The sequence below is a fragment of the Tympanuchus pallidicinctus genome, unplaced genomic scaffold, assembly GCF_026119805.1.
Source record: "Tympanuchus pallidicinctus isolate F22 unplaced genomic scaffold, pur_lepc_1.0 scaffold29, whole genome shotgun sequence".
Classification (NCBI taxonomy): Eukaryota; Metazoa; Chordata; class Aves; order Galliformes; family Phasianidae; genus Tympanuchus; species Tympanuchus pallidicinctus.
This window is the reverse complement of record NW_026294746.1, coordinates 4,033,523-4,060,479: the sequence shown is the minus strand read 5'-3', so window position 1 is coordinate 4,060,479 and position 26,957 is coordinate 4,033,523. Positions and strand designations below refer to the sequence as shown.

The window sequence follows — 26,957 nt, the reverse complement described above, 5'->3', positions numbered from 1 at the left end:
GCCGCCATCTTGTGCGGCGGCCATGAAGGGGAGCGGCCATTTTGGAAGAGAGCTTTGCAGCTGTGAGGAAGCCTGGGGGGAGCAGAGGGTCTTTCTCCTCAATCCTCACTCCAATGTGGGACTTCCGCAGCTCCTTATGCACCGCGGGGGGTCAGGTGAGTGCGTGCAGCCGTGCTGTGGTGAGGCGCAGTCCGAGCACTGGCTGGGCTCTGCAGCAAAGGGGTTTGGGCCTGCAGGGGAGAGCCCTCCCAGGCCTTGTGCCTGTCTCCATCGAGGCTCTGGCTGCAGGGATGTGGAACAGGATGGCTAAGGGCTAAAAGGGGGACCTGGCCCTGCCCTGCCCTTGCTCTGACACCAGGTTATTACCAGAGCAGCTCTCTGGGTGCTCTTTGTGTGGAGGAAACCGGCCCCAGTCCAGGTTCAGTCCTGCTTCTCTCACAGCTTCTTGGTATCCCATCACCTTGTTTTAAAAACCCTGTGGAACTTCTGATTTCTGCTGCTTCACTCCTTAGGTGCCCTTTACTGTTCCCTGAGCAGTGAGGACTACTGCTTTATTTATGTTGGCTTGCTGAGGAACCATCAGAGCCTCTATTTTAGATTTGAAAGATGGAGTGGAGATATGAAACGTAGGCTGAAATGTTTGAGTCTAGCACAGGTATTTACTTATAGGAGGCAGCTGAGGCCTTGGTATGCACACTTAGATTTGCAGGAATACTTCTGGGGAGAAGGACAAGGGGAGAGGAAAGCGGTTTAAATTTGCTGTTTGCTTTAATTTTTAGCAGTAACGGTTTGAGTTTGGGAGCTGCTTCATCTCTAGGAATGGGCACGCAAAGCAGCAGGCTCCAGTTGCAAGTTTCAGAGCCTGTCTGCATGGCCTGGATGGCCATAGCTAGAAGGAAGGAAGCTAGAAGGTTAGCACTGGTTTGGTTTTGAGCCTTTACATCTTGTTTCTGGATGCCAGTGACCATGAATTATCTCATCTGCACAGCAGCATTTTGGGTTTATCAGCAGCCAACCTGTTTTCTTACAGTTGAAATAGCGCTCCCAACTCCCCCGCTCTTCCTGAATAATGAGTGGTGCGGTGCTCCACACCAGGTAGGCTGGCTTGCTTATGCCACTGTGTTCTGTGTCAGGTTGCGTTTTCACTGCCTCGTTTGCCATCAAAATTTCTGGCTGTGTCTGGTTTGCAGGAGAGGCTAGAGCCCCATGGTTTGTTTTATTTTTCATTCCATAATGAAAAATAAGATCCTTGCTGGGGGAACTCAGTGACTCAGTGTATGGGTAATGGGATATGGAGCTTTCCAGCTGTGTTGCCTGAAGCACCCAGCTGGGATGCAGGGGACCTGATTTTATGCCTTGTTTTGCTGATAGCATTCGTGTTTTATTATTACCACCGTTTGAATACTTCAGTTTCTTTGTCTTCAAAATGTGCATGATAGCTCTTGTCTATCATTTTTTCTCAGGGTACGTGAATGGCAATCATAGAATCACTCAGGTTGGAAAAGACCTTAAAGATCATCGAGTCCAACCACGACCTATCCATGCTACCCTAGCAAGTGCCACAGAAGAGCCAATTATGGCCATTATTGTTATTAAGGCCTGTGTTGCATCATAAGACCAAGATCTTGGAAGTATTCTTGTAGGAACTGCCTTATTATCTACCATCAGATCTTGTCTGTGATAATAACGCTCATGACTGCGTGCGGTGGAAAGGAGAAACCCTGCAGCACACAGATGCAGGAGCAAGCCCTGTCAGAGACTGCCTTTTCAGCAAGCTGTGCAGGCTGTATTATTTAGTGGTTCCTGGAGGAGAGTGTGGTCAGGCTACTCTAGAGCTTGGAAGTCAAGTTGGAAGTTGAACTCTTCTTTCATCCCTGCAGATGGCTCCTGCTAATGCAAACAGGAGGCACGCTGGCTGAGCACCAAGCAGGAAGCCTGCACCGCCAGTGCACGTGCTGTGGATAGGGGCCAGCACAGTTGAGCCAGCTTCTTTCATCAGTGCTGAAATCAGTGTTTGAGTTGGATGTGATTCCGCAGTTTCCGTGGTCAGTGTGCTGAGGCTGAAGGGCTGCTAGGTCTGCCTGATGGCAGTGTGTGGTATCAGGGAGTGTAGAGTGACAGATCAGGTGGAGAGGGAGGGGTGTAATGAAGGGTTATAGATGGTGTGTCACACCTGGGTGTTTTTGATTTAAATGCTTCGCAGAATAATTGCGAGTCTTGCAGTGGTGTAAGTCAAGTAGAAGGGGCAGTGTGCTGGTTGTTTTTTTTTAATGCAATGGCCAACACATTTTTGAGGCACCGCTCAGGGTAATTTTGCGTGTGCATGTGAGCTATCTTGACATTTAGAAAAATTAATTGAAAAAGACATGCATTATTTTCTCAAAAGGACCAGCAGACTTTTACAGTCAGCTTTCACATACATTTCCTCGCCTAATTCGGTGCATGGTATAGTTCACAGAATAGAAGGTCCTGTAGAGGTCCCTTCCAACTCTAATGATTCTGTGGGAGTATTCAGTGTGTATGTTTGCATTGAACTGTATAACTCCTGGTTATACATAAAGCTGCAGAAGGGTGGTGAAATGATCATGGGGCTGAAAACCTGCAGCATATTCAGTAGCAAGGCGAGCTCTGGGTGTGCATATCCTACTCCATGATGAACATGAAGGAGTCTGAGGTAGCTTATTCCTTGTTGAATACAGGGTAAATCTCATTTACCATGAGATCAAAATGTGTATATGTGGATAGATACTGTGCAGAAACTAGCCTGATATTAATTTGAGATTTATTAGCTTCCCTGGTGAGTTGTTTGTATGTCCTTTTAATAGTGAAGATCACGTTTTAATACATGCTGTCAGGGGACATAGCTTGTGGGGAATCAATACTTCAACGCGTTCATTTTCATGCTGGGAAAAAGGAGAGAGTTTCAATCTGATCAGACTTCCCAGGGACACTGTCTGTCTCCAGATAGCTGGCAAGCGGATATGAGTTTAGTGGGAAGAGAAGAGTTCCACTTAGTCTGGTAGGTTTATGTCTGTTTTCAGGTAATGCACAGCCCTTGAGGAACCTTTCTGCAGTTATTGAAAACTAAGGTTAAACCAAAGACTGCAGGGAGAATGGAGAATATGGTTGGCCAAGGTATTTTTGTCCTACACTGTTGTTGTCTTTGGGTCTGCTTAGAGGCACTGAGTGCTGATTTGAAAAGTTGTTAGTCTTATTAAAAAAAACAAGAATCTATTTTGCAGTCGATGGAATATACAGATGCAATATTGGATAAATCCGGGAGAGATCAGCTAGGTTTGTGCTTGAAAATTGAAAATGTAATCTCCTTTTCTTCTCTCGGCTCTTCTGTTCACAGTGCCCCCAGCAGCAGCAAGCTGTGAATGCAGTTTGTGCTCCGTGGAGACTGTTCAGACTGTATGACATCTTCATGTGAGACTTGCAGCACAGGAAATCCTGACCACCTCTTGATGACTTGAGAAAATGTTTCACACAAGGGGTTTTTCCAGTCTTTGCTGAGTAGGAGAGGGGGACATGAGAGGACCATTCTATGATTCTGTGGTCAGGGAGTATTTGCATTAGCCTGGCAGCACAACCAGAAGCCATTGGTCTGTAACCTGGACTGCTGAGGTTCATCTCACACAAAGGGTGATCAGTTTAACTGCCTGCACTGAGCCTGTGAGCTCTCCTGTAGCAGGCACATCTGAGCTGGGTATTCTCTTTGTTGACTCCAGCACCTTTGGAACTGACTGAGCTCTCATTCTTAGATTTGTATTTCATTTCACAGCCTTGAGAGGGAGGTACCTAATGAAACAAAAGTCACCCTTTCAGTTTCTTTACCATAGGTGCTTAGGAGAGAGCTCTTGGAGTCTGAATTCAAAGCTTCCAACAGGTCTGCTTCCCACTTGTTGCATTACACAGGGCTTGTAGAAAGAGCAAGTATCTGGGAAGTGAAGGAAACTTGAAACATAGTTCAAATCTATGTCGTGTACCTGCCCAGAGAGTGTCTTGTCTTGAGTGATAGACTGGGCTGGGTGAGGATCTGTGTCTGCCAGGCCTGCAGTGCACAGAGGAGTAAGTAGCTCTGCTGGGAGGGAGCATGTTGTCTCTTCAGCTGAGAATGAGGAACTGTTGGTTCTAGCTGTATCTTGGGGGGCTGGAGGACTCTTGTTTTGAGCTAATTAATGTTTAATGTAAATTTTAATGTTTAATGTAAAAGATATAAACAGTGTAGCTGAGAACTTGCCTGAGGTCAAGCCTCCTTCCCATCATCAAATTGTTTCCTGGTTAGATAAGTTTGCTATTAAAAGAGGGTACTTCACCAGGTTGTTCTTGGCTGGTTTATGTTAGTCTCCTCTTGACAGATAGGAAGAAGGCAAGGAGATCACTGCTGCATGCAGCAAAAATAGTTTGCACATCTGGTTGATTTAGCCATGCTTTTTTTTTTTTTTTAATGTATTTGCAAGAACAAGTCGTCAGAATAGCTCTGTCTATTCTGGTCTATTGTCTGCATTAGCTGGTGAGCCTAGCACATGCAGCAACCCAATCTGTAAAGGAAAGGAAGGGGGAGTATTTCTACAGTGGCTTTTACACAGAGCTTCTAAGTCTTCTGGTTGGAGCAAGACTGCAGAGTGAAGCCCTGAGGTCAGGGCACGTCCGCATGCTGTGAGCCTCCTTGGCCCTGTGCTGCCAATCCAGTGGGAGCTAAATCAGTTCTGGGCTGAGCCATCCTCTGCCGGAAGCTTAGGTGCAGGTGTACAGACAGGGAGCTGCAGGTGCCTAGGAAACATCAGTATTCCCTTCTGGAGCCCAAGGCATGGGGAGCAAGCAGCAGTCTTTTTTGCTGTGAAATACTGGCTTGCAAGCAGCACTCATCTTTGTGAAGTGATGAATTTACCCACTGCTGGGAGCCAGCGGGCCAGAAAGTGCTTTGTGATTGCTCTTCTGAAAAGGATTAGTGAACCCAGCTCCGTGCCTCGGCAGCAGCTTGTTGTGTGGAGCAGAGCAGGCTGGAGGCAGGATGGCTGGGAAGAAATGCCACTGGTGGCTTCTCACTGCATTCCAGAGAAAAAATGAGAATGTCTCTGTGTTGCAAAGCAGTCCCAATTGTATGTGACTCACACTGCTGTGTGAGAGGATACAGAGTGAGAGGAGGGAATGTCCTCTTGCTTTAACCATGTTTATGTTTTGACAGTATTCTTGTTATTGCTGAGTTTGGAATTGCTGTACAGGGAAAGTGCCACTGCGTGTATATATGTGTATATTCTTTTGCTGTAAGTTGTAGCTTCCTTTTTCATTTCCATAGCATCCTTTGTGAAGGAGGTTTTGTGCAGTGATCCTGCTCTGCTAGCATTTCCATGCTTCAAACAAGATTGATCGTGTCTGTTTAACTGGAGGCAGACCAAAGTACCAGCTGATGTATTGAAGATCCTGCAGGAAGTGAGCGGGAGGATCACAGTCTGTAGGACACTTCTCTTCTTATGGCTCCATCCAGATTACAGGGGCTCCATTGCAGATTGCAGGGGACTCTTCACTCAGACGGTGGGTTTCTCTACCTTTGAGGGATTACAGCCCCAAGGAATGCTCTGGGTAGGAGCAGTGTGCCAAGAACACCCTGTCTGTCTGCTCCTCGTATCAGCTGTGGGATCTAGGCAGGCAAGGGCAGGTTAATATGTTTCCTTGTCCGTAAGTCTGGTCTGACAGCTGGTCAGTTTGAGCCGCAGGCCTTCATTGCTTCTGAAATACAGGCCATAAATCAGAGCTGGCACTTGAAAGAAGGATTGTAATGAAGGCTGAAAGATTCAGGGAGAATTGCTTTCCTGAGTCCCATTCCATTTTCACACGTGCACACAAAGGCACTTGCCCTGTCCCTCAGAAACCCATAACTAGGCTTCACCTCTCTGGGAAGGTAGGTAACTGGTAAATGAGATGTCAAGGGCAAATTGCCCTAGAATTAAGGAGATGATTTCCAAGTTGTTTGAAAGGTCTTAGCACAAAGGCAGAAATCATAAATAAGGAGCACTTTGGAATGTCAGAGGCAGCCTCGTGGGCTGCTAGGGACTTCCTGTGCAAGGTACAGAGCCAAGGCAGCAGGCTGTGAGCGGGTCCTGCCTGGCCTGTGTGCAGCACAGTACGTGGTGCCCCAGGATGGCAACTGAGAGCAAGTTAGCCCAAGAGCTGTGTGAAATGTGCTTTTAAAGAAACTGCCTCTTAGCCAGAGACTCACAGGGGCAACTTGCAGCAAGGGACATTTGGCCAAAGACACCGCTGTTGCAGCAGGTGTTTGCCTGTTGTTTTACTCTGTTACTTTTACTCTGTGTATTTGTTTGTTGAGTAAATGGTGCTCCGTTGGTGTCATTGGAAAGGTGAGAACAACTTGAAGAATGAGGAGTCCTGCTGGGAGATGGCCCTTGGTCGGCTGCCCATTGCACTGCCCCGTGTTCTCACAGGTACAGAGCCAGGAGACTCCACAAGGCTTTCATAGTGATAAACCAGTTGTTTAATTAGTTGCGTCAGTCCTGCAGAAGAGCTTGCAACATACGTAGAAGAAGTGAAATGCAAGAGAAGGAAAGTGAAGGAGCACGTGACAGGCAGGGCCATGAGCAGAGTAGCCGTGCTGAAGTGGTTGTGAGTCTGCAGACTTTGAGATTCAGCTAAGCTGAGAGTTTGCAAATTCAAATTCCTGGCCTGCCTGAAGAATGCAGCGGATTAGGGGGAGTAAATTACAGTGATACAAAAATAAAAACCTCATACTCTTTTGAGACTTTCTTAAATGAAAATACGTTTTGAAACGAAAAACCATTCGGTCCATCTGTATCCCATTACTAAGTTGGGGTTGTCATCCATTTTCATTAGACAGGGCCTGAGCGTGTGGGTGGTGACTGAGGCCCAGGCAGCTGCCCTGGCCACCAGGCTGAAAAGCAGCATGTGGAAAAGCCTAATGTATGTTAACAGGCTTCAGAGACCAAAATTGAAAGAGTAATGGCCCGTCTGCATGCGGTAGCCTCGATGAGACATACTCTCAGCACCAATCTGTCAGCTGCAATTTTGGGTCATTACTGTGCTGCTAAGCAGAGGCTAACAGACAAGTCAGAGTGTAATCTGACTTCAGCAAGAATAATTCTCCAAGCCTTGCTAGCACTCTGGCTCAGTTTCCTTCTTGCTAACATGCCTCAAACAAAGTATCTGACTTTCCTCCCCCAGGGCTTCCTCCTACCAGGCTTCAGGAGATCCCAGCCAAACATTTAAATTGCATGAAATGATCTTTTAATTTAGTGGCTTCTCAGAGACTGTATTGCTCTTGCCCCTTCAGATAAACTCATGTATAGCAAGACCTAAATGAAGCAAGCCCTGGATGTCTGGTGGCTAGTGAAAGTCTCTGGCACATGATAGGACTGGAACCATTTAGGATATGCTTTTCCAGACTGTGCTTAATTTTAAGTTAGAAGGCTATAGGCTGCCTTCACTTACCAGCAGGACTGATGCCTCCAGGGCATGTCAGCAATTTCTAGTGTTTGCTGTTGTGGTTTTTCTTTTGTTTTTTTGGTTTTTTTTCCTATACACAGCTTTGAGACTCAGCAAGTTGTGGGGTGATAACAGGTGTCAGTGTGTCCAGCAGGTCTGAGAACTTCACAGGTATCATCACGCTCAGCAATAACCTCATAATCCAGGGAGTATTTGTGTGCCAACACCTGAAAAATTGATTTTGTGCGGTCAGGTTATGGCTCTGCCTACCTCCAAAATGCAGATTTTTCTGAGGCAGTACACACTGCTGTGCTAGCATGAGCTCACTCCTCCTTTGCAGTGCTTCTGTTTAAGTTGTGCTTTTTGAAAACTGTATATTAATGCAATTATTTTCTGTTGCAGATTTCCTCTGCTGTTCAAGCTTTAATCATGACTTCTCCAGAAACATCAGTGCTGTGAATTTCACTAACCCTGCTGAAAGACAAGAAGGAAACGAGGTAACTGTCCCACTCATCTGAAAGAATTAGTTAAGCTTCTCTATTCAGCAGCAGCAATTTCACCTCAGTCTGTTTGTCATCACCCAAAACAAAAGCACGGGAACAAAAGATGTTTTGCTGTTTATTGCTTTTTGGAGATTTCCGTAAGAAAAGCAAATATGGGCAGAGAAGCTGAGGAATAAAGTGCAGGACAAAGTTCTTACCTACAATATAAAATTTTCTATTTCCTTATAGCAAGATGCAAGAGTTTTAAGGTGGAACTTGGACAAAATTGAACTCAGATCTTCTGAACTGAAAGACACTGGCAGTTTGAGTGCTTCCAGTTCTGGGCAGAAAAAAAAATGCCATTCTTGCCTGAAAAATCAGATAGATAAGGCCAGCGTTTGCAGAAAGCAGTATATCTACAAGGTGCCACACATATCCCTAATTTCTTCTCCAAAGAGGAGAGTAATCAGGGATCTCAGACCTTGGAAAAAGGGTTGATTTGAAGTAGTTGGGGAAAAGCACATTGCTCCATCGAGGTGGTAAGGACAAGTTTATTGCAGCTGGTTGCTTAGCAGGTACTTTGGTTTTTCATGGAGTGCTGCAGGCGTTTTGATATAAGGGTTCTGACTGTTGGCTCTGACATGGCCTTCAATCTGTTTTCTTCAAGGCAGGAATGAGGTTATGTGTATTCAGTGAGGGGTTTAGCCACAGGGAAGATCTGTCCATTTCAATATATCACTCTAGCTCTTTAGTGTCTGAGCAATAGCTCTTACTTTGGGAGTGCTTTGGACTGGCTTTATTGTTTGTCTAGATCAGAGGGTAATAGCCTCTATGTTAGAAAAAAAAATGAGGTTATGGGCAACTGCAGAGGAAGAGAAATAATGAAAAATGTTCTTGAGTAGACCACAGGTGAGTAGAAAATGCATTTGAATGCATATATTGACAAGAACCGTGTGGATTTAATGAATTCCCCAGTCCCAATGCTGTTGACACCTTTTCCTTAGCACATTTCTCAACTTTTCCCTCTTGCTTGAAGGGGGAAGGAGCCTCAGGACTTTGCCATTTCTGTCAGTCTCAGCTAGTTTCTTTGCAGTGTAATTACTGTACAGAGAAAGAGCAGTCATGAAAAAAGAAGGAAGAAATCAAAGTGAGATGAAAATGAAGAAAAGCAGGCAAAGGCAGACCTTGTCCTCTCAGATGAGAGTGACTTGTCTGCTGTTTTTGGTGTGGAAGATGAAGCCTGGGTGCTTGTTTGTGTGAACCCTAAGCCTGCTTTTCCTCCTTTAAGACCTTCTGCTGGACAAGAGGGAGGTGTTAGGTGTGTGTTATTCACCCGTCCCCTTGTTCCTCTCAGTGGTTTGCAGGCTGGCTTCCCCAAGTGAAATGTGTTGGCCGTGCCTGTAACGTGCATGGCATTGCTGCCTGGGTAGTAGACATCAGTGTGTTTTAGAGCTTCGGCTCTGGCTGTATCTGAGCTGTAACCAAATTCTTTTCCCAGCACAAACAGATGCTCCAGCGAAGTCACCGACCTGGAGCCAGCCCAGCAGACATTGCAGCTACTATGGATGTGGGTGGCAGTGAGATGGTAGCTTTGTAAACTAGCTATATTTTTAGGAGTCAGGCCCATGGGACTGGGGAGGCAGGGAAGATGGCCGACAGGGAAAGAGTTTGACCTATGCAATTTGTGCGTTGTCTTCATGGCAGAATGGGAGACTTTTCTAGAAGGCAGAGTGGTGTGATCAGTACATCCTACCTGTGTGCTGTCATACTTTCTCCCAGAGGAAACAGTACTCACAGTGTGGGGCTTTACCCTGGAATTGGTATGGTGATGTGTGTAAATACATTCAGGAGATGGGAAGGAGGAAAGGATACTCTGGTTGAAGAGAAAGTGTCTTGCCCCAGTGCATGAGCTTTTTCTGCCTGATGTTTTTACCTTGGCAAGGTTTTTTTTTTCTATTTCACAGCAGCAAGGCTCTCCCCTTACCTCGCTCCATGCTCTGCTTGCTCCATCTGTGTGCTTGTCTTTTGATGTCAGTCACGCTATCTGATTTGTAATGAGGAAACAACGCCTTTTTTTCTGTCGCATCCTTCCCCCAGTCCTCTGAACACCTCAGTGCAGAAGGATTGAATTTAGCCACGGAACAGCAAGCTGCAAAACAACCTCTCTGGGGCTCTGTGGAGCAGCTGGCATTTGAGAAATAAGAGGCAATGGGGAACAACGTCTTTGGGGATCACAGCAGTCAGCTGTTACACTCATTTGCTCTCCAAGTTTATGACACAAGGATAGCCAGTGCTGTGTTAGACAAATGCACTGTCACATCTTAAAAGCTGGGAAGGTCTGTGTGGGCTTTTCCTCCATTCATTAACCAGCCTTTCTCATTGTCACGTTCTCGTGCTTCAAATGAGGAGGCACGTTAGATGGTCACCTAGGTGGTTCTGCTTATTATACCTGAATCAGCTGTGATCAGTTGTCACAGTGCTTCTGGGAGTGCTGCTGTCAGACTACAAGAGCTGCCTCTCAAAAACCCAGACATGGTTTTCTCCCTAGGCTCAGGACATCCAAGTCAAGACTTCTGGAGGTGGTGTCTTGTTTTGCTTGGTCCATTTGACAATGGAGCTGTCTGAGACCTTTCTGATCAGGTGTTTTTGGGGCTGCACTGACTTTACTGCTAGGAGATCTCAGTGCTTGCCCTGTGATTGTCTTACCATAGGAACATAGCTTTGGCACAATTTTTATCAGGTGGTACTTTTCCTAGATTCAATGTCAAATAGTTACATCAAGACTTAACCTGGATCTCACCCAGCTTTGATGGCGAACCTCTGCTTTCCACTTTTTCCTCTTTTCAGTTGATTCCTGCTGCTGTCTGGTTTTGCAGGGAAAGGGGAGATCGGTTCTGTGGACCATGGAGGTGTCAGCCTGAAGGACACTGTGTTGGCTGAGCTGTGCTCTTGCTGATTTATTCATGTGTCTGGCTCAACTGTCTGCATTTGCTGTTGCCTCAGGAGGGATTTGAAACCTCTCCTTTATAGACCTCAAAGGTAACAGTAGTAAAAGCATATTCTGAGACACAGTACAGGGACTGAAGGAGAGTGTGGGCACGCACAGGGTCATATCTCTATCTTTTGCTATTCCGCGTTCCTCCAATCCACAGAAGAATTTTTCTTCAAGGAATAGACTTTTCAGAACCTCAGCTTTCACATGTGCTGGTGGTTCTCCTGAAAATGATGGCTTGCATTTGTACTGCCTCAGTCCTTAAGCACGAAAAGAGACAGGAGCGCAGGAAGACAGCCGGGCAGACTTGGCAGAGACATCTGTCATTTCACATAACACCCAAGCTTCCTAAAGTGGGTCAGTAACTTTGCAAGTCACAGACATCTGGAAACGGCAGTGACACGGATGAAGTCTGCTCAGCCTTCAGGCTGGCTTTTAGGCCTATTCAGACAGAAGGGAAATGGTTGGCAGGAGGAGCACCTGCAGGGCCAGGTTAGCCATCCCAGTGCTCGGGATCCTGCTGTACCTGGCTAGCTGATGCAGCCTTTTGGAGCTGGAAGAGTTCCAGGCAAAGAAGCAGGATGCACAGAAACAGTGCTTTTGGCATTGTTCATGTCAGGTGCTGAGGACAAAAAACACAGCAGCCTTTTCTCTCCAAAGATCACACTGGAGGAAAGCCAGTGTATATCAGGCATTCACAGTTTTTTCAGCCTTCAGGATTACAGATTAAGTCAAGTTTCTTGTTTCTGTGCTAGGTAGCCTCTGGCTTCAGAGACTCCATCAAATTTGAGACTGTGGGAAGCATTTCCTACCTAAGATCAGAATTTACTTTCCATGCCTCTGTTACTAAACTGAGCAGGAAGCCTGGTAGGAAACGCTCCTGGAAGTATTTACCTGTAGGATTTGGATACCAGTTCAGTTAGCAATGTACTGATGTTTGCAAAACTTTCTTTTCCAGAAAGTGTAAACTAGTGGATCCTGAGAAAAGCTAATCCCCTCTGAGTTTGTGTCCATTAACCATGCTTGTGGCAACTGCTGTTATTACTCAATTGATTACTGTTGCTGGTTGCTCCTTCGCTCTTATTAAATGGCATTTTCTGATTGCAGTCTGCTAGATGGTTTCTTGGCTTTAGTTTTGCTCGTGTAATAACTCCTGCTTTCCTGCCAGCTCCAAATTCACTGCCTGGGGTAATGCTTTTTGGCTGTTCGAAAATGGATATGAAAAGGTATCCATTTAATTACACAATATCTCAGTATAAATTGCCTGCATGCATAGTGTGGGAGTCTGTTCCCTGCTGCAAATTGGCTTCCCTGCTCTCTGTCCATTTTTGTTGGGGAGAAGTGGGATCCATGTTCTACTGATGCCAGTGATGTTCACCCTTATTTGTGCTTACCCCCATATCCACTGGCACAGAAGTTCTGTGGGAAACCTGAATGCTGTTTTTGGAGGAATGTATCTGTGAGCAGTGGAATTAATAAAGCTTTTTGTCCTGTACTACTGGCCTTTCCAGTTGAATTCCTTGGGGGGTCTGTTAGAGTTTATTTGGATGTTGCAGCAGTGTGAAATTCCTCTGAAGACTCCTAGTACCTAAAAGGTGTTTGAGTTGATTTGCTATCTTTTCTATCTCCAAGACTCCTTGGTAATAGGAAATTATTTTTCTCTCCATCCACCTGTTTCCATTACATTAACATCCCTGAATCCCTGTTTCTCTTCTGTCAGATTTAGTAGAAATTATGCTGTGTAACCTAGCATATGTGAGCACAGAATAAATTTTCTTGTTTCTGTAGCAAGCAGGGTTCAAAAGACCTTTTTTACCTTGCTGGTGTTCTAGGGTGGATAGGATAAGAAGCCATCCACACACAGAAATGAGGTGTGGAGCAGATCTGTCTGCCTCTGCCTGTTGCTGACTGGGGCCTCATGTGCTGAACGTAAGCCCGGTTTTCAGTAATTGCTGTTCCCAGAACTCAGCAGGCTGGAGGCGGGTGGAAGGAAGATAAACATCAGAGTTCAACATCCAGACAAACACAGCAGAGCACACAATAAATACATCCACCCCGAAATGCAAAAACATCAGAGGAGGTTCCTGCCCCCAGGGCTCTGAGCAGAGCAGGCTCAGGCAGGAGAGCAGCAGGATGAGGTGAGTGCTGTCACAGCAACCTGCCCTGCTCCTCTGGCCACCTGGGCCTGAAGAGGCACGAATGTGAGTCTCATCTTGTCTCACTGTTGCTGCACTGTGGTTTCTTCTATTACCAAGTGAGAAGGGTGTCCGGGCATAAGGATTTCATCTAGTGCTGGCAGATCTGTGATCTGGTACCGAGATGAGCTTCTTGGATGTGTGGTGTTTGGGGTGTGATTGAGTTGACACTCAATGTCTGTTCATCTCTTCCTTTGAGGCAGGCTGCTTCTCTTGGTAGCTGTGCTTTGTGGTGGAGTAAACAGCAGCATTGTGCTGCAGAAAATGTATGGGAGGATCACATCTCCTAACTTCCCCAGTACCTACCCAAATCACAAGGAGAGAACGTGGAATGTTACCGTCCCCAGAGGATATGCTGTCCGCATCTACTTCACCCACTTCAACCTGGAGCTGTCCTACCAGTGTGAATACGATTACGTGAAGGTATGTGTAGGGCAGGTGGCTGTGTGGCCTGCTGCACTCTTTAAAACTCTGCGTGTGATCCTGGCCACGTGCAGGGACAACAGAACTGTTGTAAGCAGATGCTTCTAGTATGCTAGTGAAGTTGATGATGTGTTTATGGAGGCCTGTGTGACCATGATTGTCACATTAAAACATTTAGAACTTGGGGGTTTTGTGCTCAAAATTTCTGAAATTCCCTTCTTGCGAAGCAAAAAGTTTGAGATGTTGCCCAGGACAACAGTTGAGCTTCATTTTTCTAAAGTTCCACTGTGTGCTTTAAATTAACATGTAGTGCTTTACAGAGGAGTAATGGGAGACTGCAAAGGTGTAAGCGATAGTCTAAACAAGATACCGTCAGCTTGTCCAAACGTGCATTTGCAACCCTTGCTGTCTGCTTTTGCTAGCTAATGTGAGAAACGACATCAGGAAAAAGAGATACTGGCTTTGGGAAGTGCTTGCATGGTGAGCATTATCCCTGAAATGTTTGTGCTCCACATACTTTAGCCTAGGCAGCCCTGTTGCTCATTTAAGGCCATCCCACCACTGCCTCGGTTTGTTGTTTGGATAGACCTGGTCCCATTGATGAGGGAGCTGTGTACAGAGAAAGCTTGCAAAGGTGATGTACTGACAGTACTTTAGCATCTGATGGAACCAAATCAGTTGGACTTGATACTGTTTAGGAAGATCTCATTTCCGTAATTTAATATGACAAGTTGCTGCCATTGCTGTGTTGTTACTGTGGTTTTCTTTGGACAGGACAGAAAACCCATTTCTGATCATCTGTAGTATATGCAATTTTGTCATGACCATGACCCGTGTATCAGAACATCTGTCTTACATTACAAACACGAGATAAATGAAGAGCTCAGACTGTAATAAGTGAATCATAGAGCACATGAGTCACTAATTTAAAGAGACCTTTTGTTATATGTTTTGAATGTATCAGTGTATGAAACCTTTCTACCCCAGTTGTCTCTAGCTTTGTCCTCACTTAGGTCTGCTGTACACAAAGATTTCACTGTCATTGAAAGTGTGAAGTTAACAAGAACTTTCTGTACAATAAGCAAAGCACGGTGCTGGGAGCCCAGGTTGGCTTCACAGCTTTGTGGGAGGCCTCTGAAAAGAAAAGGGGAGCTTAATTCACAGAGAACAAGGAAAGTCGTTCTGTGTCGCTGTATCTGGGTTAATTTCCAGAAGCATCTTTTGAGAACATCCAAGTCTAGAAATGTCTTGAACCTCCTTTCACATTCCATTAAGCACTTGCTCTCCAATGCGCGGCAGCAAAGCTCTGTGATCATCTGGTAAATTTCTGTTTTGTAGCTAAGCTCCAATGGGAAGACCTTGGCTACGCTGTGCGGACGGGATAGTACTGACACCGAGGAGGCTCCAGGCAACAAAACATACATCTCTATTGACAACACCCTCATGGTTGTATTTCGGTCTGACTACTCCAATGAGAAGCCATTCACGGGCTTTGAGGCCTTTTATGCTGCTGAAGGTAAGAGCCCAGCCCCTCCTGTAGGTGGAAGAGAAACAGCTGTGGTGGGGTTGGTGCTTCCATGTGCTCCCACACACTGTGGCTCCTGTGTTAGGTGACAGAAAGTGGTCTTGTATGGAGATGTTGCTCGAAGTGAAACAAAGTTAAAAGGTGTTGATTGCCTAATTCTTCTATGCTTCACCCATTAGATATTGATGAGTGCAAACAGCTGTTTGATGGTGAGCCCCTCTGCAATCATTTCTGTCACAACTATGTGGGGGGCTACTATTGCAGCTGTCGGATTGGCTACATACTGCATGAGAACAAGAGGACGTGCACAGGTGAGTTCTTGCAGATCAAGAGATACTTTCCTGTCTACAGCATCTGCCTAAACTTAGTCACAGCATCAAAATCAAAGCAGCCTTTTACTGTTGTTGCTTTTAACATCCCCTATGGGCCTGGTGCAGCTGGGAGGAGCTGTAGGGGCTTAGGGCTGTGAGCAGTGACTGTGGTTTGCTGTGGGCTAATGGCAGCCGTGAGGGCAATCAACATTGTGTCATAGCAGAATGGTGCATTGGCAGTTTTCAGGTCCAGAAGAGAAGCCAGTGGCTGTCAGAGTGTGAAGGTAACATTTTTTGGCTACTTCTTAGTCAGCATGCACCTGTGTTCAGCTGTAGACAGGCTGAACAGAGAAGAAAGAAACTCATTGTCTGCTGCCCACTACAGACACTTCCAAACTTTATGGCTGCCAGTGCAGCCAGCCTTGCAGCACTGAGTATATCATGCTGTCTGCGTGCTGAGGGACTGAGTGTTCTGGACCTGAGTTAGTAGACGTGCTGAAAAAACTTAACAATCAGATTGCCAAGTCTAATGGAGAAAGATTTTGCTTACTGTCCCTGGAGGGACCCAGGCTGAGGAGCAGTGCAGTCTGCTTATCACTGACACCAGATACAACCAGATACAATCATCCTCTCATTAAATAAAAGACAAGGCCAAGCACAAGTCTCTTTTTCAGGAGGTTATACAGCGTGAGATTTATCCAGCTGACTCCTGCCTGGCTGTGTTGTTCAGTGCACAGCTGGGGAAGGCTTATCGTTTGGTAGGCAGGAAAGTCTGAACCAATGCAGTGATCAGCTCCTCAGGATTCACATTGTCTGCAGTGAATTGTGTGCCTACACATGCTATCACATTAATCCTCTGTGAGTGCAACTTTGCCCACTTAGAGCTGAATCCTGTCTGAAAAGAACCAGCACACAATGCTCACAAAAATTGTCATAATAGTTTGTGCTTCCCAGTGCTGAAAATCAGACCTGGCTGTAACTTGCACTGCTTAACTGACATTTGGCTTCCCACCTTTACCCCATTACAACCCTTCTCCAGCCATGACTGTCTGGATCTGATGCAGAATTCAAACTCTTCATGTTTTCGGTGCGTTAACAGACCTATTCATTGTTCACCTTCTTCCTAAAGCGATGACTTGTAACAGAAATGTATTGGTGATACAGAAGGGCTGGGCTACAATGCTACTGAGAGGTGGAGCCATGCATTGGGAGTTACTATGGCACAGCTGAGGAGTTGGAACTTGTTCACATTTCGGGGGGGCCTTCAGATGAAAGTTCCAGCCCCTGGGCTGGGCTGCAAAGCAAAGGTCTCTGCAGATCGTCCTTAAGAGATGAGGGCAAAAGCTGCCCCTTTGATTTTGGTCCCTGCCAGAGTGCTCTGATATTGACAGGCTTTTTTTTTTTTTTCCCTTTATTTTCCAGCGTGAAATAATTAAGCTTCTCCTCGCTTAGGCAGAGATGGATACAGATGTGCTGGAAAAAGCTGGTTTGCCCTCCCCTGTGGCCTTCCTGTTGCAGTCCAACTAAGGGGGCTGCAGGCTTCTCTTGTTTCCTTGCCTCTCAGACCTTCTTCCTCCAGCCAATAAAGAGGCCATTACTTGTTGAAAGCTCATGGTATCCTGTGGGCATTCATTTTCTTGCATTTCCTGTGTGTCACTAGTGAAAGAAGGAAGAAGATAATGGAGGCTGATAAAAGAAGGCCTCTGGCCGTATCTCTGTTGTGAACCCAGTCTTATTGCCGAAGTTCATTCTGGTGAACAAAGCCTCAGATTTACAGGAATTAGGTAAAATGAAGTGAATGTCACCAGGGTGGCTTCGGAGAGAACTTGTGAAGTCAGCAGTGCCCTGACCAAAATAGGTGCAGCGCAAAGGCATTGTGGCACTGATAGGTTCTGCCTCATTTCCTTTTGGCTGTACTATCTTTGGGCAGGGGCTGCTTTCCTGCAGCGTGTTGGAGGAGCATCATGCTTGCTTCTTTGTCAGACACCGCAGTTCCCCAGTTCTGTGGAGGGAATTATGATAATCTCGAGTGAGAGCTGAACGTGGCAGAGCTGAGCAGCCCAGGTGAATAGCTGGTAGAGAGATGCTGCAGGAGCTGATTTGGGGGTGGAGTTGTGCAAGTGATTACCAGGACTTACTTCTCTGTGCTTAATTTTGTTGAGAAGCTGCTTTATGATCACCATGAATTTGTGACCAAAGCAGCTTGAGTTTTTGTCAGTGGTTCAGTGGCACAATTTATGATCCACGTTCCTTGAGATACCTAATAAGCCAGTGACAGTGGAGTTGCAAATTTTGAGGGGGTCATTTTTCAGAATGAAGCCTCTGGCAAAAGGCTCACTGCAGTTCTAATAAAATATGGCCTGAGCATAATTGAGCACTCTCTGGACATCTCTAAAGCATAGACTGAGAAGTCAAGGAACAGTATTTCTGCTGTGAGATGTTCAGAAATTATTTGATCCTTCTTTTGTGCTGAATAGTTTATGACTTTCTTCCTTGCAGACTGATGGATAATAAAGATACTGCCCTGACACAGGGATCTCCCAGCAGCTGCATTGAGGAGGTAATGAGAAAAGTAAGGTCCAGTCTAGGTTTTTTCATCTTCAGGCTGCAAATTTCCTTTGACTAGCACAGAGTATCTTCTGTTGGGTCAGCTAGTTTTGGCCATGTGAACTCCAGAGTTTATTGGTGATGACTACACATTTTCCAAACCATATGGTGAAAATCCCCCATCAAAATTAGGAATCTGAAGGTAAAGAAGAAAGATACAGTAAAGCATGAAGAATTACCAGTTTTGTATCATTTCTTTTTATTTCATTGTATGTCCCTTTGCTTCTTCTATTACTAGAGGAGGTAAAACCACTTTGGAAACTGAACTGGATAGTTATAGGTAGTGTTTTTCTATCTCTACATACACGTATATATGTGTACATATTACCAAACAATGTCCTCTTCTCATGTTTTTATGAGGAGTTTTGCCTAATAATATTCCTTCAAATGTACTCTAGGGAAAGAAAGTTATTGGTTGTTCCTGTAAATAGAAGCCAGGTGATGCTGCCTTCTAGCTTTGAGCTTCATGCAGGGGAATCTAACTTCACCAACCTGCGTACTCTTCTTTATACAGTAGATCCCATGCATGCTGAAGGAAGAAAATGGTTTTATAAGTAAGGAAGGCTTTGTAGGTAGGGAAGGATTCTGATGCAGAATTAGCATTAGATTTGAGGTTTTTCCTTTCTAATGATTTCCTAAGGGCATTAGGGGTGTGAAGATAGTACTTGTTACGTTGTGGCACATGTGTTCAGGATAAGACTTCACACAGAGTCTTTTTCCACACTGAAGGATTTTATTCTTTTATTCCTTTCTCTTCCTATCATTGCCTCTAGACTGCTCTGGAGGCTGTAGAACAGGGACAGACACTGTCAACATGAGGAGATGTCAGTTTTTAAGAGGAATGGATTTTTTTCCGCTGAGATGGCTGTGAGCTATCAACTGCTGAAGTTGCACATCAGGTAGGTTTTGAGGTGCTTCTTAACCTGGGTTTGCAGCAGGTAGAAGGAAGCATTACAGCAGGACCTGATGCCTGGGGAGAGACACTGTGTGTCACTGGCAGTACTGTAAGCAGCACCTGCAGCAGCTCAGGAGAGCGTGCTGGAAAATGTGCTTTATTCTCATGTAGCCATCAAATGCTTCTGTAGTTTGAGGCAGAATGAGTGAATTACAGAAACATGCATGCAGAGTTAAAAAAAACCCAAAACCTGCTGGTACAGCATGAAAGGAAAAGATTTAATTTCCATTGTAGCTCAACTGATAATCTGCTGGTGCAGAGCAGCCAGAACCTCTGTGTGCATCAGTCGAGCTCTCTGTGTTTCTTTGCACCAAGAGGGGCGTTTCAGCCAGGATTTAATAACGAGAGTGCTGGGTTTATGCAGGATAAGCCTTTATTAGTATTTATTGACTGGTTCACTCTGTGCCTTGATAAGTTTTGTTTGAAATCATAAGACAGTGAGTTCAGAGCAGAGCTCACGTAGTCACTGTGGTGATGGATAGGTTTATGTCAAATAAGATTAGTTGCACATAAATTCCAGGGATGATGGACAGAGAAAAACGGTTTGTTTCTTTATGCTCCTAACATTCTACTGAAATCATTGGGAAGCTAAAGTCTGAACTCTGCTGTTAGTTCTGCATCAAGAGTCCTTTCCTATTGCCTACAAAGCCATTTTTCCCTGAGCATGGAATCTGCTGTGTAAGGGAGCATACTCAGATTGGTAAAGGTAGATTCTGTTGCAGGAAGTTGTTGCTTGTGCTAGAACAAGCACACAGGGGTGCCCATACACGACGTTACTTGTGTTACGGTATTGTGGTTGTGCTAAGAGTCACACACATGTGAAACGAGAACTTTTTTACACATTCCCACTTTCCAAGCGATCACTTACATCCAAATGATTCCTGCAGTAGTAAGGAGTGCTGTTGCTCAGGTGTACGGAGGAAGCAGGTTTCATTGTCCGAAGTAAAAAGACTTAGAATCCTGGCTGATGACATCCCCAGTCAGTTAAGAGACACTGATGTTCATTTTCGCATTTAAAATCTGGTCCTATTCCATTAAAATTACAACCTTAAATCAGATGGTTTACTTCAGATGGCAGTCTGTAAATAGTGACTGGATAATGGCTTTTTATTTTATTTTATTTTATTTTTGTTGAGGGAGGCTCGCGTAGTGTTTTTGATGATACGATTGAAGCGATTTTCCTCCCGGAATTAATTCAGCATCACAGTGTTGCAGAAATATTCCGGTATTATCAGCCAGTCCTGCGTTCCTCATCAGCTGAAGGATTGCTCATACAGCTTTTGCAGCATGTCATAAAGGCTTTGTTCCCAGCTGATCAAAGCACCACTTCACAGCGATCAGATGCTGTCAACAAGCAGAGATCCTCAGGGCACTTGTGGCTGTTCCTCCTCGCTGCGGCAGGGAGCATTTGTGGCTCCAATTGTGTCTGCAAGAGGCCCAGCTGGTTTTGCTCAGAGAATACAATTACATTCTAAACGTCTGGCAGCATAGGCATTAAAAAGAAAGCTTCATTCAGAGGCCTCTGGAACTGAGGTGCTGATAGCTGTCCTAGGGCTCTGCACGCTCTGGTGCAGGAGACAAGCTGCAAGTTTAACACCTTGGAATGTTCTGAGCTTCCAGCCATCGCACTCATTTTGAGCACCAGCCCTGTGCCCATCCAAGCAGTGCTGTTGTTGGTGTCCTTCCCCACACTGCTTCTGAGGTGGCAGCGCTGCATAGTGCTTGTGCTGCAGCCCTGCCTGAGCAGAGCACAGCTTTTCGAGCTGTCACAGGTGCCTGCTGGTACAGTGTGTGACTTGCTTCCCTTCAGAGGTCATTAAATTGTGGCTCTGAAACTTTCTCTAAGTGACAAGCATAGAAAAAATGCATAGCAGTTAGCAGTGTGGCTGGACTGGATTAATATAAACACAGTCATTTTCCATTACTTTTTCTAGCCCAGTGTCAGAACCAAGTTTTTACTCAAAGAACTGGAGAAATTGCCAGCCCTGACTATCCAGCACCTTATCCCCCATTCAGCACCTGCAGCTACAGTATCCAGGTAGAAGATGGCTTTTTGATCACATTGGAATTCGTGGAGACCTTTAATGTGGAGGCACACCCTGAGGTGCTGTGCCCCTACGATGTACTCAAGGTAGGGTGGGGCTCCCTCACAGCCTTTGAGACACTGGCTCCTATTCTGCATCTTCCCCAGCCTGTGTTTTGCCACATTCGTTTTGTGTCTCTGTGTCTCTCCTCACTCATTTCTTCTTCCCATCTCTTCAGTTTTGTTGTTGTGTTCTTTCAGCACCTTTCTCCTTTGGGAAATTCACCCGAAGAACAAATGCAAACATGTGTTTAATGACCTGAAAGATTTCAGATGATCACAAGCTTTGCCTGTATCCCAGTGGTACCAGGGGGCTCAGATAAGTCTTTTCCATTCTCTTTGCTTTTCTATCAATGGACCCAGTGATCACTTCCCAGGAATTCCATAGCAGTTAGGATGCTTGGAGGAAAGGCCCTCTGAGGTACTGCGGTGGCAAGCTGTCATTCTAACTCCCTGCCTTTCCTTTGCATGCTTTGCAAGAAAGGGCCATTCAAGTTCAAGGAATTTAAAATTAGTTTGTTCTTCTGTAAGCCTCATGGGCGGAGGTGTAAATATAGAGGTGGGGATTTTTTTGTTTTGTTACTGTTTTTCTGCCTTCTTTTCAGATTGAAACGCACAAAAAGCAGTTTGGCCCATTCTGCGGGAAGACTTTGCCTGCAAAAATTGAGACACAGACCAGTGTTGTAAATATTACTTTCATAACTGACATGTCAGGAGCACACACTGGATGGAAGGTGAAATACACAGCAGCAGGTGGGTAGACCTCTATCCACTTCTCAAATCCAGACTGTTCCCAGAATTTAATTCTGGAAAGGCCTGAATAGCACTCAAATAGCTGTGCTTTGAAACAGTACTTTCACCCTTGAATTTCTACCTTCTTGAATGTAGCTCCCAGTAGTTACTTTTGAAACTGAGTTTTGAGAGAATTCCAGGGTTTGTGCTATCCTTACAGTAACCTCAAGTTTTGGTATAAGGTGTTATTTTAGGGAATGAATTTCCCACCTGGACAAGAGGTGAGGTGTGTGTGCAGGCAGCAGATGAATCCTGCCAGCATAGCCTGGCTCTGTCCTGGCCGCTGCACACCTTTGGTGTCAGCCCACAGTTCTTCCTTCCGTTCTCAGTAGCTGTAGATCTGTGCAAGTGAAACAGTGTAGCGAAAGGGTAGAGAAGTGCGTTTATTTTTATATTTTGTATATATATAAATTTTTTTTTTCCTTAAGAGCCTCCAGCAGTAAATAGCAAAGTCACTTTAAGGGCAGTTTCTCGTCATTCCGGTGCCAGGTTTGCCGTGCCCCAGTCCTGAAGCACCACCCTATGGCCGCATCGCACCAGTGCAAGCACGGTACACCGTGGGTGACCACTATGTGCTCTCTTGCGACGTTGGATACGTGCTGCTTGAAGTAGGTGAACATGGCACTGTCAGCCCTATTGCGATCAATTTCTCAGGGGTTAAACATGTGGGTGCCTTTTCTCATTAACAGTTTCTGTTGCTCACATACACCAGTTCTGAGATATTTTCATTACGCCCCATTTGTTAGCAGTTGTCCTTGATACCCTTCCCAAAGAATTGTTTCTTTGTGTGCCTGTGTACTGGCTGATGTTCTTTGAACACTGGAGGTTAGCTTATAATCATGCTGGAAGAATGAATAATTTTATAAAAGATTTCAGGAAGTAAGTGAGAATTTATTTTCTTTCATTTGTTATTGCACCTCTTCTGGGAAGTTACAGCTAGTAACTCGGTCATTCCCACTGAACACAGCATTTCTCACTTAGTCCTCAACAGCATCCTGCTTCCTAACTGTTCTAGGCTGCACATGCACACAGCAAAACTTCAGTCAAGGTTAAGTGTCTGCATTTTAGCAAAGCACGCAGACTCTTCTCAGTAATTATTTTATACTGTCTGATTTAGTAGTTGCACACCTTTACTGTTTATGTAGAAACTGAGAATAACAAAACTGATGTGAGGGGTGGCGTTCAAGGAGAAGTGGTGTGTAAATGGGTGGATGCAGGCTGCACTCTGTGTCCCTGCAGTGCACTGAGTGGCACTGCATGTCCATACTAGAGAGCAGGCAGCTGAGAATGGTAGAACTGCTGCCTGCAGAAGATACAAATTAGTCTCACGTTTCTAGACAGGGTAAGCTGTCCCTGACACATTGAAGACTATTAACTATACTGCCACTATTAACATAGTGGCAATATAGGAATTATATACATTTAAAGCAGTATTTCTAGTAGAGAGATTTTAAGCAAATAAAAATCTAATTACTGTTTTTTCCTTTCTGAATGAGCAAATAAACGTGTAGCTGGTGCTGCTTTTCTGTAATTAACCCTCCTAATTTGATGTGAAATTAATATGACCTTTTATTTCTATCCGTTTTTCTTGGAGAATGAAAATGTTGTGATGTCTTTTGTAGCAGAATGTCAAAAGAATGCTTCTTGGAACAAACCCATGGCAAAGTGCATCAGTAAGTCCATGTTAACATTAGAACTGGGAAATTTGTGTCAATATTTGTTTATACAAGACAGGTTTTATAAAGAGAACGATAGGTATGGCAGTATGAGAAGCAGTTTCTCATGCTTGCTAACCATTCCCGTTCTTGTCAAAGTACTTTTAGTTTTTGCAAGTTGAAAGAATTTTCCATTTCTGCCATTCTTTAAAATCTCTGAAAGGCACTGGCGGTTGTATCTTACAAAAGAAGCGTGGTGAGGTGGACACCAAACCCATTGGCTTCTAGTATTTAAGACTTCCTTACATCTTTTGCACTGCTTTAGTTGTTGACTGCGGCCAGCCTGCGGACATAGACAGCGGCGGCGTTGTGTACCTCACGGGGCCTGAGAAGACAACCTACAGTGCTGCCATTCAGTACCAGTGTGCGGCCCCCTTCTACACCATGAGGGCTGACAGCAGCGGTAGGTCACAGAGCTCAAGGAACTTCTCTTTCCAAAACACGGTGAAAGGCTGTCATCTGGGGAAATATTACCTGTATTTTTAAGGACTTTTACCTAAGCATGTTGAAATGTTCCCAGGCAGAACTAAATTCATGATCCATTGTAGGCTTAACCCGTTCTTACCATTCTCCAGTTAGCAGCATTACATGCATATGTGGTAGCAAAGGCTGCAGTAGTGTTTGATCCTGCAAACAGCCAGAGGGGAGGTGATACTCCTCATAAGTGCATTAAGCAGTGTAGAGCTCAATGCTGTGACGATGCTCTACAGGTGTTAGGACTCACTAGAACTATGTGCATCTCTTCTGTTCACTTGTTCCTATTTTGATTGTCTGTGAGCTGCAGGTAAATATATATGCAGTGATGATGGATTTTGGAAGAACACCAAGGGAGAGATAACACTGCCTGTCTGTGAACCAGGTAACACATGGATTACTAAAGTTGCTGCAATTAGTGGTTATGGAAGAATCATTAACAAACTGCCAGCTAATACTCACTGCTGTGGGTACAGACAAATATTTTTTACAAGTCTTGGTCTTATCTGAGGCTCTCTATTGCTGCTAGCATTGGAGATTAATGCCATCGACTCAGTGGTTCAGTTCCCTTAAAGAGAGTAAAAAGCTGAACCTCCAATTTATCCCAGGTCCCTGCAGCTTCATGGCTAACTAAACTCTTGTTGCCTGTAAATTGCTTGGAATCGCTTCTGACGGGAAAATTGAATCGCTCTCCAGAAGTATTTGAGAGAGAGAAAAAAGCCACTTTTTTTTTTTAATGCTCAAACTGCTAAATTACACTGTAAAATTACTCAAGATCAAAGAATGACTTTTGGGAGAAACATTTTACAATCTAAAAGCCTAATTGTTCCTCTTATCTTTTAGATTAGAATGTCCATATATTCCAATTACCTTAATTTACATTCAGCACAAATGCATTTAGCTCTCTATGCCCAAATTCTTCAGCAAAACGGTATCTCTTGATTACAGAACTTCTCCAAAAGCTCTATGTTGTACCGACTAATGAAAAGTGTGTGCTAAATCAAATATTCATTTGGAAGCAATTCTACCGTTCAAAGTAATCTTGGAATTACATTTAGAATCATTAAGTTAATTTTACCCCTACCAGAGTAATAAATCAGTGTCCAAATCTTAAAACGTTAACGTTATTGCTGCGTTCATTGTTTTACAGTCTGTGGGATGCAAAGAACTGGAGCTGTAGAACGTATTTATGGAGGAAGGAGAGCCAACCCTGGACAATTTCCATGGCAAGTGATGTTAATTACCGAGCGTGGAGAATTAGGAGGTGGTTCACTTTTGTCTGACAGCTGGGTTTTAACAGCTGCTCATGTTGTAGCTGAGCAAAGAAATCCCTCAACTTTAAAGGTTAAAATGGGGATTTTGAACAAATATTCAGCTCACTATGAGGAAGTCCAGGCAGAAAAAATTTTTATTCATGAAGGTTACAAAAATGATCTTGTCAATTTTGACAATGATATTGCATTGATTAAATTGGAACATAAAGTCCCCGTGAGTACCACTATCTCACCCATTTGTTTACCTGGAAGAGAAGAAAGATTTCAAATGAAAGCCAACGGCACAGTAACTGTATCGGGTTGGGGAAGAACTGAGACCAGGAGCTCTTCTGTGGTACTGCTGTACACTGAATTGATGATTATCAACCAGAAAGTGTGTGCAGATGCATATGCAGGTAAATCACACAACGGCAACCCTCTTGTGGTAACAGACAACATGCTGTGTGCTGGAGCTGAGGAAGGGGGCAGAGATGCCTGCCATGGGGACAGCGGGGGGCCACTCGTGTTCTTGGATGTTCAGACCAGAAAATGGTTTGTTGTTGGTGTTGTGTCCTGGGCTTTAGACTGCGCTGTGGCAGGGCAGTATGGGGTCTACACCAGAGTAACGAGTTACATTCCTTGGATTGAAAGCATCATTACAAATAACTCTTAGTCGATTTTTACTGCTAATTCCTACCAGCTTTTCACTGGTTCTTGGATTACATTACGTAGGCTATTTAAATACTTCAAAAACAACACAAAATCCTGCATGTTTATTATTAGGCTTAACTGTTCCTTAAAACAAAACAAAACACCGAACACTTGAGCATCAATTTTCATTTTTGTTTTGTCCCAGAAATTGTTAAAAGACCATTAAGCGTATGGCAACTTTGTAAATTTAAATAAACTCGAGACTTTTAATTACTCTTTAAAAACTCAGTAAGATCTATTTTGTTTTCTTTTAAATAGCCTTGTGGATTCTTGTAAGACTGCGGCATTACCAGCTAGCGTTTGAACGAACACGTCCAGAGCAAGCAGGCAGAGCAGCATCAAGGTACCTTAAACCACTGTAGTGGATGGGTAGCTGAAGAGCCCTACGTACCTGGGAGCACACGTACAGAGAAACCTCTCAGGCTCCCCAGGTTACTGCTGTACTGAAGTGCAGGAACAGCTGCACAACCGTAACCTTAAAGGCCTTCATGCTGTCAGCTGTAAAAACCATTTCTCTTAATATAGCTTTAGAACAGAACAAGCTTTCACATTCAGGTATATAAAATACATAATACCAGTACAGTCAAGAACTACTGGGGAGCAGAGTTATGCATGTTCTGCAGTAACTGGTTTTTATCAAGCATGCCCAAATGGTATATCCTTATCTGATAATGCAAAGAGACTGTCTCTCTTTTATCTCACATTCGCTTCTGAGCTGAGTTATTCTAGAAAGTGAAATACTGAAGCCTTCTTAAAAAAAACAAGACTGACCACTTCAATATGTAATCAATAGTATTTTATTTACTTGCTTATAAACACTAGAGTATGCAAAGCAGTTAGAAAATATCACTAAAACTTGAAAACTCTTCAAAAACCTTCAACGATTTTGCTTGAGGGTCAGGAAAGTCTGAAGTTATCAGAGGACTACTCAGCACCGCCAACCCACCTCTTAAAGCCTAAACCTGGGCTTAAGACAAT

General features: G+C 44.5%; 1 protein-coding gene across 18 annotated transcripts; it reads left to right on the top strand.

Moving 5' to 3' along the window:
* Positions 1-31: 31 nt before the first annotated feature.
* Positions 32-26,207, top strand: MASP2 (MBL associated serine protease 2). Of its 18 annotated transcripts, XM_052691518.1 has the most exons (12): positions 32-155; positions 7,864-7,958; positions 13,334-13,553; positions 14,892-15,069; positions 15,258-15,389; positions 20,886-21,082; positions 21,640-21,787; positions 22,316-22,434; positions 23,421-23,499; positions 23,807-23,944; positions 24,326-24,400; positions 25,166-26,207. In XM_052691518.1, the coding sequence occupies exons 3-12, from the start codon at positions 13,395-13,397 to the stop codon at positions 25,939-25,941; spliced, it is 2,001 nt and encodes a 666-aa protein (XP_052547478.1). In that variant the 5' UTR covers positions 32-155; positions 7,864-7,958; positions 13,334-13,394; the 3' UTR covers positions 25,942-26,207. The 18 variants fall into 18 exon arrangements, 15 of the variants coding, with proteins under 15 accessions (XP_052547478.1, XP_052547476.1, XP_052547481.1 ...); XM_052691516.1 differs by lacking the exons at positions 32-155; positions 7,864-7,958 and adding an exon at positions 12,956-13,073; XM_052691517.1 differs by lacking the exons at positions 32-155; positions 7,864-7,958 and adding an exon at positions 12,991-13,136.
* Positions 26,208-26,957: the final 750 nt, after the last annotated feature.

What these genes read in the sequence shown, in the direction of transcription:
- MASP2 (XM_052691516.1), top strand. An exon ending in GGCCTTTTATGCTGCTGAAG is followed by an intron (nt 15,070 to 15,257) that starts GTAAGAGCCCAG and finishes TTCACCCATTAG; the next exon opens with ATATTGATGAGTGCAAACAG. An exon ending in TTGGATACGTGCTGCTTGAA is followed by an intron (nt 22,435 to 23,420) that starts GTAGGTGAACAT and finishes TTTTTCTTGGAG; the next exon opens with AATGAAAATGTTGTGATGTC.